The sequence below is a fragment of the Dunckerocampus dactyliophorus genome, chromosome 6, assembly GCF_027744805.1.
Source record: "Dunckerocampus dactyliophorus isolate RoL2022-P2 chromosome 6, RoL_Ddac_1.1, whole genome shotgun sequence".
Classification (NCBI taxonomy): Eukaryota; Metazoa; Chordata; class Actinopteri; order Syngnathiformes; family Syngnathidae; genus Dunckerocampus; species Dunckerocampus dactyliophorus.
In genome coordinates this window covers 23,854,643-23,867,121 of record NC_072824.1, presented here as the reverse complement: position 1 = coordinate 23,867,121, position 12,479 = coordinate 23,854,643, and the positions used below count along the sequence as shown (strand labels likewise).

Here is a 12,479-nt window from a genome sequence, read left to right as displayed (position 1 = left end):
GACAGGACACAGATTGAATTCACGTGTTTACTTGAACTTCAATAGCAATACAAGACAATTAGAACACTTGAGGGTCATATGTACAAGGTCATAAGGAGTTGCAGAAAAAGTTCTGAGGTTTCACATGATCTGCTCTAGAGACAAGAGTTCTGCTGCTATGACAACTCCACGGCAAAAGGTTCCATCGCCAGCGGTCAGTGGCGGCTGGAGGTCAAGTTTTGGTTTTGATGTGATGGAACAAGTTGAAAACCGGACGGAGGGCACGTATGTAAGAGGCCCACCCCCGTTGACATTGATAAAATGCTTCACTGTGATACATTAATCATAAATCATAATCATAAAAGATTTATATACAGACACTATCTTACACACACTCCCCAACACACACACACACGCACACACCTTGCACACACGCATGCTCATCAAGCTACACACACGCTCACTTGCACTTTTGCACTTTCCTCTTACAGTATGTGCGGCCTTGTAAAAGCCACTAGAAAGTCATGCATGTGTTCTTTGAAAGGATTTTTTTGGCAACACACAAGTGCTTTCTTTCTGTTACGACACTCTTCTCTTGCTACGAGGAGGGGCGACACCCAGCCAGTGGACCCACAGACGGTCAGATGATGAGCCAATTAGAATTAAGCACTGATGAAGTGGGAAGACACAGCAGGGGTTCGGGAAAGGAGAGCAGGGAAAGATTTAAGACTAATGAGTTCTAGAAAAATAACAAAAGATGAGAAGGGGGAAGTCTTGTGGTGATCGGGAGATAGAAGTAGGGAGGAGCCAACTGTGACATGATCACTACTTTCATCATCTAGCATCATCAGCTACTTGAGCTGCATCGTTATCCTTACTGTTAAGTTAACACTGTTGGTTGTGCTTGCCTCCGTTCTCCCCCTCCCTGGTTCCTATGCCCCGATCACCACCGCCCTAGTCACAGACTCGTCACCCTCTGCATCTGACCGTCTTCTCCCTCCGAAGTGGGCTCCGTAGTGGGCTCCGATGTGAACATCGCCTCTCCATTAGTTGTTGGTGGTGGTGGCTGGTAGAAGGTCTGCAGGTGATTAGGCCTTGGACCTAGAGGGGGTCTCCCCAGGCTGTAGGGCAGCTCCAGGGCAGCCCTCTGGGGCGGGCTGGTTGGGCTGACCTCTTCTGGACCTTCAGGGCTGCTGTCAGGGTAGGACAGAGTCGGAGGGGAGGTGCGGGTGTAGAAGCGAGGAGGGGAACTACTGCGACTGTACACCTGGGGGGAGTGGCGGGAGTAGAGATTGTTGGGAGGAGAATTAGTGTCTCGAGGAGCGAAGATATTGGTTGGGGGAGAGCTTCGTGGGAAGATACCGAGGGGTGGTGATCGGTGGTCTCCAGGGTAGAGTGGCGAGGGGTTTGAATCTCGGGCGTATATTGGTGAGGAATCAGGATCAAGGTCGAGATCAGGGGTCAAAGGCAGAGTAAAGCCGTCTGAATCCTCTCGGTCGCCATGGTACCTGAGAGAGCCTCTATCTTTTCCTCTTTTCCTGCCATCAAGACCCCCGTCGTTGCTCTCAAACAAGAAAGCCTCCTCCCTGTCTACATCCGCTCCCCCACGCCACACATCCAGCGCTCTGTCTTTCTGTTTGTCATTCTCTCGTTCAAGTGCCACTCTCCAGCCATCTCTGTCCTTGTCTCTATCCATGCCACCTCTCCAGCCATCAATCCCAAAATCTTTCCTTTGAGTGATGAAAGTTTCTTCCTGGTTCGTCTCCGCTGCTCCTCGCCACGCGTCGATTCTCCCATCTCTCTTCTCCAGGAGATGAGGTTCCTCCCTTCCTCTCTCCATTCCACCTCTCCACTCAGCCATGTCTCCATCTCTCTTTTGAGAGCTAAAAGAATCCTCTCTTGCTTTGTTGCTGCTACCCCTCCAGTTGTCCATCAGTCCATCTCGTTTTAGGAGAAAGGTCTCCTCCTTCTCTCTGTCCTGCCCACCTCGCCATGCATCGACACTCGCCTCCCTTTGTTTCATCAGCAGCGGTTGCTCCAGAGCTTTGTACAGGGGCTCCGACTCCTGTGGAGGAGGGGGAGGAGGGGGCGGAAGGGGCCTGTCACGGTAACGATCCCGGTCTCGTTCCCTGTCTCGCTCCATCCCCCCGCTTGACTCTGCTGTGCTGCGGTGGCGGGACAGGGTGCCCGGGGTACGGCTGAGCGTGGAGTAGGGTCGAGCCTGAACATCGGGAGGACGAGCTTGTTGCCTCTCCTGGAGTCCGCGACGGCCCAGAGTGCCTTGCAGCTGCAACCTTTCTCCTTCTTTAAGCAGCTCTCGGGATTCACAATCTCCAGGAGTATGTGAGTGTGACCAGCCATCTTGTAAGCGTGGCGTTGTTGCGTGATCTTGCTCATGTGGGATTGAATGTGTCTCAGTACCTAGGTGCCTTAAATGCGGCCAACCCTCTTGTGTGTTGTGCCGGGTGGTGGGCTGCATGGTGGCCGCCCAGCCCTCCTGCGGCTGTTGTGTGTGCCGAGTCAGCGTGGCAGTGTGAGCATGGGCTGTTCTGTCTAGATGATGAGGCCTCGCCAGGCTTCCGTAGCGCTCAGGAGGGACAGGCATGTCGCCTGGAGGCCTCAGGTTGCTCTGCACCAGCTCAGAGATGATCATCTTCTCCAGCGCTGCCGCGTCAGACAGGTTACGACGCATACCGGCACCGGCGCCCAGATCTGCGGCACCATGTGGGGTCAGCAAGGCAGGGGATATGTCATCGCCTCCCATCCCGACGCCTCCTTCCCTCAGAAGGTCGGTGCTGCCCACCACTCCGGCTCGAGATCCAGGTGTGGCCCCGAGACCATGTAGGGTGAAGGTATTGGGAGTGTAGCCTCCATTGAGACAAACACTGTCCAAACCACAGGACTCCTGGCTCTGCGACACACCAACCTCTACAGAAATAAACAGGAAGTGACAAATTACAGAAGAAAAGACATAGAATAATAAAAGACTGTGGTGAAGGGAGTTTCATGAATATGTATGTATGAAAAAATGAGCAGAGCATCTTCCCAAAGATTGAGGCTTTGTCAATTTCATGGTTCTTCATGTCATCATGATCTATGTATGGTCACTGTGTGCAAATATGACACAGGTCGTCTATGAAGCCAACCAAGTGGCGCTAAATGATTTGGGTGAGCACAACAAAGAAGAGCTCATACTCTTGTTTCGGAAGGTTCCCACTGGTCCACATAAGAGAGAGACAAAGAGGGAAACAACATCAAAAACATTCAATAGGACCCCACAAAATATAAAACACAAAGACAGCAGACTTAAATGACATAAACCAATTATTATTTCCAATAATTCACACTAATAATTCACAAAAATGTAACACGCAGACGCCCACAAAGGCAAAATTGCTTTGGCAAGATTCTATATTATTAGGAATATTAGGGAGCCCAAACCCGACACCAGCAAATGTATGAAAGACAAACGTATGGACAACGCACGAGTACGTACCAAGTGCGTAAGTTTGTCTTGCAACCTGAAAAAAACTTAAGTGTGCGTACAGTTTGTTTGACATGACAAAAAACCTCTGTGGCCGGCCTGCGGTTCAAAAACCAGCACATCACACATCACACCTCGTTTCTTGCGTTTTTTACACGTAGGCCAGCCATAGGAGCCCGTGCGTGATTTAAGATCAAACTGTGCAAAATGTAAATTCTTTACAATTTTCAACTGGTCTTAAAATTTTGATCAGAAGTATCGGGTATCAGTAAGAAATCTATAATTGCAAGACACTACTAGTACTACTGTACTACACAACAAAAAGCAGGCCAAGAAATTTAAGTGGTGTTTACAAAGTGTGCACTATTTTTTTTAAAACGTCTGTTAATACAACTGTTTTTTTAGACAACAAACTATACCTAACTACACCTGTGCAGGTAAGGTTTTAGGCCACCATTTTGACATCTTGAATAAGCAATGCTATAATATGAATATAATATGACCATAGCTAGTAATATAAATAAAAATATTTAAAATAAAAAAAAGAAAGCAGAAAACACAAAAAACACAAATGTTACATGACTACACTATTTGTCACAAAAATAATATACCTGCAGAGTAAAAATCTACTTTGAAGGAGTGTGAACACTACCTATATTGTAATGTAGAAAACATATATATAATTCAGAAAAAAGTAAAATTAAAGCAACAAAATTGCACAAAAGGAAACTGCCTCTCTAAAAACCAAATGTATGGAACCTGAATTAATATAACCTGCATTTAATGTTTTACTATGTCAATGACTGCTGTGAAAATGGTAATTAGAACAACAACTCTAGTGGTGCGTGGTACTGTATAGCGGTACATGTTAAAACTAAAAATGATATCACTTATGCAGACTTCTTGTAAGTGCTTATAAATAGAAGTGTGGTTAAAACTAAATTATTTGTGTAAAGATGAAGAAAGGCAACATTGAGGTTGTGGTGAGATTTACCTGTGGAGGTGAAGGGCTGATTATATCCCTGCGCCAGCATGGTGTCATAAGGAGATGCTCCAGCATGAGTCTGCAGCACTGGATTGGTCAGGAAATGATTCCCCAATGCAGCTATGTGCAGAAAAGTGATGAATAAATGTTGCCAAGTACAGGAAATACATGTCAAAATAAACTGACCTCTGTTAAGAGTTGGGGTGCTGTTCACATCAGCGGCGATGAAAGATGACTCTGTCTGTCTTCGAACTGTGTCATTCCACATCCTCCTAATACGACTCTGGAACAGGAATATGTGCAGACTGTCAAACTGGCTCAAGTGCACAATAAGTCCCTAAGACACGGAGAAAGAGCGTGAGATGGAGCATTCACCTGTCTGTTCGCTGTGGCTCTCCGGGCCTGGCTGCTGCTGTAGCGGCTGTTGGAGCGCAACGCAGCACCCTTTACTGAGTCCGGAGAGCTGGACGAAGATGTTGCACAGCACTGGGAGAGATGGAGACATCGGCCGTAGTCTTTCTGACCCTAAACACAACACAAATGATGTCATGTTCATGCAGGATAATGACACCGAGCTCCAATGCTGACCTTCCTGGCGAGGGTACAGTGCAAAATGGTGATGAGGATAGCCTGGGCCGTATTGAGGGAGGCAAAGAGGTACGCCAGGAGGAGAGATGGAGCAGATAGGAACATCAGGCCTGAGGACCAGTTGACACTCTGCAGGAAGAGCAGCGTCAGCGAGCCCACTGCCCACGCCCTACACACACAAGAATACACAAAGTCAATAGTATGATCAAATCTTTACTTTTTGTTGAATCTCTTTCTGTAAAAACTTCCCACAGGAGGCGAACACATTCATTTCATAGGCTGATTTCCCTTTGGAGGAGTTGTTGAGTGAGAGAGGAATGGTAGCCAAATGCTCATCCCTCATTACCAACACATCCTACCCTGTGCAGCACACTCTCGCAGCACCGACTGGATCTTTAATTAAAGCAACAGGCTGCACAGGTCCAGAAGGAAAGGTTCTGACAGGCCTCCCTTCCAGCTGCTGTCAGGGTGTGTAACTCAGCACTGCTCCCACTGGACAACACATTGTCACCTCCACACAAACATTATCATCTGTTTCAAGCAAAATGATTCATTATTTAACGTGCTGTCCGTACATAAATGTGCAAATTGCAGGTTTGCACAGTTTGATGGAGCTTTCTTGAATCTTACTATTAGACTACTAAACATTTTTTTTCTCCCATAATTAACCAAACTTGTTAGGCCGCTTGTCATCATTCCTGTGTCTAGCTTTGTGGGGTACAGCTCAAGAGCACAGAGTTGAGGTTGAATGGAGCCCAGAGTTTGCACAAATCTGTGCACAATAGAGGTGCTACTTTGGTGTCACATGCAAGTCTGCCAACTCTCACAAAATTACTGTGAGAGTCAAGCAAATGACACCCACCCACGCCACACGTCCCATTCCTCACACATTTATTGAAATTCAGCCAACACCCACCCTATCTACCGGTGATTAGCTGAATTACAGGAAAAGCCAGCCTGTTCTTGTCAAATCTGATCCCCTAAGGGGAGGAGTTGTCATTAGGCTAATGGAGAGGAAGCCGCCGGGACATTTAAAAGTACATTCCAACCAAATGAAACTGTCATCACTGTGCCTCTTCTGTTGCGTCCTTTTTTGATGGGAAATTGTTAAATCTTCTTCCGACACAGACTACAGGTGAGCAACAGCTTACTACCTGAACTACTGATAAGATGACTTCAACAATGCATTTTGTTTGAAAGAAGCTGACCTCTTAAGTTTAAGTTATCAGCTAAATGAAGCTTCTCATATTCGCGGAAAACGTGTTTTTGATTGATTGAATAATAAAATAACACATTGTAAAATAGTGTAACTGAGCGTTAACGCTCGTTACTTTTGGCTGAGCACCATTTTACAAGTCCCGGCGATCACTGGTCCCACTTCACAACACACCTCATATGTAGAAGAGATCCATGTTGACAATTTAGCAACATGGTCGCTATATTAACCGAGCAGCCCCTCCACAATGTTTGTAGATGCGCAGGCTTCTAAAACTCCCTCACTCCCTTACGTGAACAGGAATGGTTCACTAATAATGATACCATCAGCATATGTGACATTATGAGATGCTCTCTGACAGAGGCAACATACTACTCTGTGCTGTGAATTTCCCCAGTGTGAGAGTAATGTATTTTCTTTCTTTTCTTATTGCGAGCTACAATTGTAATTTGGGAGCATAAAAATGTCTTTTCATTCAGCAGAGATGAAAATGACCTTGTTGTTTGGAGGATAAATTAAGGGAATATCTTAACATTGTACAGGTGAATATCGTAGGCCGACCCCATGTAGAACATGTTCTGTGGATCAGATACATAGTGCTGTTATTGTTACTATTGTTATTATTATTAGTAGTGGTAGTGATGGTAATGGTAACAATAATGATGAAGATTGTTGATATTGTAATTCCTTTTTATGTGCTTTTAGTGTTGTTTTTTTGTTGTTGTTTGTTTAATGCTTTTTTAAAAATAGTATTGTTGTTATTATTGTTGTGGATTATATTATGATTATTATTATTGTTATTGTTGATATTATGATTATTATCATTATCAAGTATTGTATTTGTGATATCTTATCAACTGTTGTTAATTACATAATTTAAAGAAATATATATATGTATATATTTACATATATACATATATATATTTATAAGATGCATAATGAGCCATATCGCTCGAGACCTAAGCTCTTGTTTGGGATGCATTTTTACCATTACCTCGCTACAGCTGAGCAGTATTTGAGATTCAACCTTCATCGTATAACTGGTAAAATGCAGTAATAAAGTTATGGCCACTATAATGATCATATTCATTAAAAATGCACAATTTTGATGTAATAATTTAAAGTAGGCTTCTAATGACTTTATAGGAAGAGAAATGACAGTAACAAGAGGTGCACATGTATTGGCCTTGTTATTTATCTACTGAGGAGAAATTGTGTCATTTTAGGGCCTTCAGAGCCACCTGCCACTTAAAGCTGAGCATTTCATCATTTGAGGCGATAAAAGAAACATCGCATCCTAAGCATTTTCTTGCCTAGAAAGGGTTCTTGACAAACTTCATTCTCAAGCGTTTTCATTCAGCATGGAATTCATGATTAATACAAACATTCTTTTAGTGACGTTTCTTTTTTAGTATCATTGTGCTAGCTGTATCATGTGTAACTAATGCTTGTCAGACATTAGCAATTTTCTTTTTTGGTTTGTTATTTTTCATCATTCAAAGGTTGGACTTCTTCTCACCCAAATAAACTAAAGCAAACAAGAAAAATGAAACTGAGCTCATGTTCATTATGTAATCCTTTGTCTCCAAATCGAAGTGCAGTTACTCACCTTAGGTTGTCATGGCGACTGGAGTCTGGCTTCAGGGCAGCGGTGCTGTGCATTTTATGTAAGGTCATCACTAAGATAATAAGGTTGAGCTGAGGACAACACAGAGTAAACACTGTAAACACAACAGTCATCAATACATTATTACACTCATTATCTAGTGGTTAAATACTGTATGGGTGTCTATGAGAGTAAGAACAGAACTCTTACTGTGATAACTGCACCCACAGGTCCAAGGAAACTCCAAATAAAGTAATTGTCGGTTCGCAGCCAGCAGCTGTGCATACAAACATAATAACAAATTCTCTAACAATGTCAGTTTAAACATTTCAAACTATTAGGGGATAAGTAAGGGGATTAATAACAGGCATATTATTTTGTTGTGGTTAGCAGTGGACTATGAAATAATAACAAATTTTAAAGTCTTTGTGACAGTGCCAACCAAAGCAGATAATATATACAATATAGTATCTTTGTTGAGGTCGAAAAGGCTGTTGAATCGGATCAAGTCTAATGTGTCTGTGGACTAATAAAACGTACGGTATTTTGGAAGCAAAAACATGTAAACATCCACACACATTGCACAGTTTTGATCAACATACGCAGTTTTTGAGCCGTAGCCTCTGAAGTCAATGGCCGCAGACACAGCTACCACCAGCCCAGGTACAGAGTAGCCACTCAGGTAGAAATACTTCCTCCTGGAGTTACGCCCCTCAAACACCTCACGCTGCAAAATGTATAATTCCACTCCTTCCAAACACAACCAGCAGAAGACAGAGAGCAAGGAGAAGTGCAGCAGGCCAGCAATGATGGAACACACAACCTGCAAATACAGATGTATGATGAACATGTTGCAACAAGACAGGAATGATTTAATGCTTTTGAATATAAGGAATAAGAACTCACTGTGTACTGTGTCTTGTTAGCCCCGACAAGGAAGAGGAGCTCAGTGATGAGCAGGTTGGCCCACAGGTTGCAGTGGATGGTGCTGTGGTCAGTGTGCCAGGGCGCCCCCTGGCAGCAAAGGGTAGTAAGACAGGTAGCCAAACACACCAGAGCCACAGAGATGCCCACCCAGGAGACGACATAGACCAGAAGCTCCTCTACTCCCACACCAGACTGTTAATACCAGAAAGACAAAACATGAAATGCTATGTTAGAAAGTCACCTTAAAGACCACATGCACACACAATGCTTCTACTATTTGACACATAGCTGACTAAGATCCATCCATCTATCCGCTTGTCCTCGTTAGGGTCATTGGTAAACTGGAGTTGACTTTGGTTGAGAGGCGAGCTACACCCTGGACTGGTCACCAGTCAATCATAGGACAACATAGGGCACATATAGACAAACAACCATTCACACTCACATTCACACCTATGGATTATTTAGAGTCATAGAGAAGGACATTTGCAGAACATGCAAACTCCACACAGAGACGTTCAAACCTTCACTCTCCTGTATGCGGCTATTGACACACACAAATATTTATCTATAAGGTGTTAAGTAAATGGAATCACATTTCAGTTTAATTTCATGAAAGACAAAATAGCTTGCAGTGTTCAGAAGCATCTCTCACAGATCCTTTATTGGTTAATTAATAAACATCTTGTGAATAAGTGCAAAAGACCGGAGGGTATGATGCCAACGACTACTATGAGTAACAGCATTTAATCAGTCTTTCTAATTTAGGAAATCATCCCTATCCTGTAGTTTGCAGAGCAGCAGTGTTGCCCTAATTAATGAAAATAAAGACATGAGAGAGGTTGGTTCTGTTACCACTGTTTGGGTTGTTATGAATGAGATTTCCATGTACAGGTCATAAACAAAATGCACATACAGTAGCAACTAGCAAATACAGTACGTTGGTCATGTATGCATTATGTAATGTGATGACACAATAGTTTTTGCAGCCAAAACACTCCAATGACAGTCATTCTGTGCATGTGCGTGTTTACATGGTGTGTGTTTCTTACAGCAGGTTGCTGATACGTCATGAGGACAGCATAGCTGGACAGGTGGTTGCAGGCACAGGTTGTATGTGTGTTGTTGGTATGTAACAGACGGCATCCCTGTGTGGACCACCTGCCACTCCCAGAAACCCCTGAGGCATTCCAAAAAGAGCAGTTTGGACCAAAGTGGTTCTCCTGCTGTGGAAACAACACACACCCAGCACAAACAACTCTTAAGTACTGACTAATATCATCAGGATTTTTTTGTCCATGTTGAATTTCCCGGCAGACCTGCAGGTGTCTGAGAGTGAAGACCACCGGTTCAGAGAGGAACACTCTATTGGAGCCTCTGTGCACAGAAGCAGAGATGACATGAGAATTGACGACCAGGCTTCGACGCCTGACTTCTGACCCCTGCCCAAGTCCGAGGCCAAGTCGCAGAGTGGAGTTCTGCGTGGTAAGAAAGGAGCCCAAGTTCTTATACAGCGAGAGGACCAACTTCACTTGGCCTGTGCAATGAAGAGAAGGAGGAAAAATATGTATTAACACTCACGGTTCTGTGTCGTTGACTGCTTTGAAGAGTTTTATTTGCAATCCATTAACATTTTTATTTGTGGTTTATTAAAGATTGTTTCTATATTGAAACGAGTGTGCTTCATACCATTATTGCTGTACTGCTGCAGAGCCACTGCTGAGATCTGCAGGATGCTGTCACTGTCGTAGGAGTGCGGGAATGTTAAGTCCTGTATGTCCGCCTCTGTATTTAATACATACACCTCCAGATCTAAACACACACACACACATACACACACAGGTGTGTAGATGAGATGATTGTGTTTAAGGTATGGTACGTTGAAAGGAAGTGAAAAGACATACCAACGTTTGGTGCTCTGTCACTGAATCTGCCTTCATAGAGGTTGTTAGCCAATAGGAATGCTCCTTTCTCAACGGCATCTAACAGGAGTGATGCAGAGCGGGACTGGTCAGGACCGCTCATGTCAGCCCAGGACACCAGAGCCTCAGGACCCAACAAGTTATCTACAGTCTGGACTACGGCCTAATAGGGAGAAACATACATCCGGTTAATTTACATATATGTCTGCCCGTCCATCCATCAGTCTATCCGTCGTCTGTTCATTGGTTGTCCTGTCCATTATCCAACAGCCCATCAATCCACCCTTTCATAAATCCATCTGATTAATTCATCCATCTGCCCATCATCCATCCACCAATCCTTTCAATCTTCTGACCATGTGTGATATCTCCCTCTATCCATTAATCCATCCATCGCCCCATCAGTCATCATTCCTCAGTCAATTTCTTCAATCATCTGTCCAGTTGTCCATCTGTCTATTGTCCAACTGTCCATACATCATTGCCCCATCATCCTTCCATACACCTGTCTCTCCAACTTTCATCCACCCATCTGCACATTATCCATCTGTTAATCCATCTAAATATCCAATCAGCTATTATCAGGGTTGTAGGATGAAACAAGTGATGACAATTCTAAGGGCCCACCACTGACAAGGTGCCCTACAAAACAATAGAACGTTAGTCAATTTTTTTGGTGGGGCACAAAGTGATGTTTTGGATATAGTCCAAAATATGGCACTTATTTATTATATAATAAATATATATCATTTATATATTAAATCTCATATATATATGTCATATATATTTATATATATCATTAATATCATATATTAAATATATCATTTATTTGCCATCCACCTGCGTGCCCGTTATCAATCTATCTATCCTTCTGCATTCATCCATCCATCCTACACTATTTGTTGGTGAGTTTATGTCTTTCAATAAATTGGACATAAAAGAAGCACATAAACACAAAAAAGGAAAAAGTTGAATAACACATTTATATCATCTGTCCATCCATTACCTGCACATAAGCTCTGCATGTGCGTTCCCTCTTCTGCAACTGCAAAGACAGCAAACAACATTTGTGTTACAAATATCCGCGCTGACATTTCAGTCCTCTTTTCCACAAAAGGTCAGGTCCACATCAGCATGAATCTGAGGAAGCCATTCACCTTATTGTAGTTACGTGCTGCAGATTCTTTATTGGCTGGTCTTAATGCCTGCAGCTGGGAGTCCAAAATGTCCAGCAGTTGTTCGATTAGCTTGACAGACATGCTGACATCACCGGCGTAGATCCGCCCACGGGTCAGGTTGACCAGCTCGCCGGCTATGTTTGCTGCGTTCTCTCCACTTTTAATCTGAGCACACAGCGTTCAGAATTACATTTGATTTTTGACATCTGAAGTAGAAAGTTCTTACTCACTGGCTTTGGGCCATTTGCACAAGGGGTGTTTATGTGACTGACCTTCTGTGAAATCTGGCTGACCCAGGGAGAGGTGCAGTTAGAGAGGTCAGGCCCTCTGGAGCTCCAGTTCACAGGAGACTGCATGCATTGGTAGGATGCGATACCTGCAGAAGAAGACAGCGTGACATGGAAGACTCCTGTGACACTGGCAAAAGGACTTTTATGTGATGGCTAGAAATGCTGTTTCATTTAAATGATATACAAGTTGACTGCAACAGCATCCATGTCATTCCACCACTATGATAAAAACACATCCTCCAGTTGAACAATATTACTAACTTTACACACGTGATAGGATCAGGATGATACACAATGTGCAACA

At 43.6% G+C, this 12,479-nt stretch overlaps 1 protein-coding gene across 3 annotated transcripts in view; it reads right to left on the bottom strand.

Moving 5' to 3' along the window:
- Positions 1 to 13: 13 nt before the first annotated feature.
- The window catches only part of LOC129182368 (adhesion G protein-coupled receptor L1-like), a 40,955-nt gene continuing 28,489 nt past the window's right edge, over positions 14 to 12,479 (bottom strand). For 2 of the 3 annotated variants that reach the window (XM_054778375.1, XM_054778376.1), the window contains 17 exons: positions 12,158 to 12,261; positions 11,865 to 12,050; positions 11,714 to 11,752; positions 10,690 to 10,870; positions 10,475 to 10,597; positions 10,105 to 10,322; positions 9,838 to 10,011; positions 8,765 to 8,977; positions 8,461 to 8,681; positions 8,069 to 8,135; positions 7,862 to 7,950; positions 5,037 to 5,205; positions 4,824 to 4,973; positions 4,635 to 4,731; positions 4,458 to 4,568; positions 3,175 to 3,195; positions 14 to 2,907 (listed from right to left, as the gene is read on the bottom strand). In XM_054778375.1, the coding sequence (XP_054634350.1) occupies positions 938 to 2,907; positions 3,175 to 3,195; positions 4,458 to 4,568; positions 4,635 to 4,731; positions 4,824 to 4,973; positions 5,037 to 5,205; positions 7,862 to 7,950; positions 8,069 to 8,135; positions 8,461 to 8,681; positions 8,765 to 8,977; positions 9,838 to 10,011; positions 10,105 to 10,322; positions 10,475 to 10,597; positions 10,690 to 10,870; positions 11,714 to 11,752; positions 11,865 to 12,050; positions 12,158 to 12,261 (4,133 nt within the window). In that variant the 3' untranslated portion in view covers positions 14 to 937. The remainder of the gene's footprint in view (positions 2,908 to 3,174; positions 3,196 to 4,457; positions 4,569 to 4,634; positions 4,732 to 4,823; positions 4,974 to 5,036; positions 5,206 to 7,861; positions 7,951 to 8,068; positions 8,136 to 8,460; positions 8,682 to 8,764; positions 8,978 to 9,837; positions 10,012 to 10,104; positions 10,323 to 10,474; positions 10,598 to 10,689; positions 10,871 to 11,713; positions 11,753 to 11,864; positions 12,051 to 12,157; positions 12,262 to 12,479) is intronic. The other variant, XM_054778377.1, reaches the window with a different exon arrangement.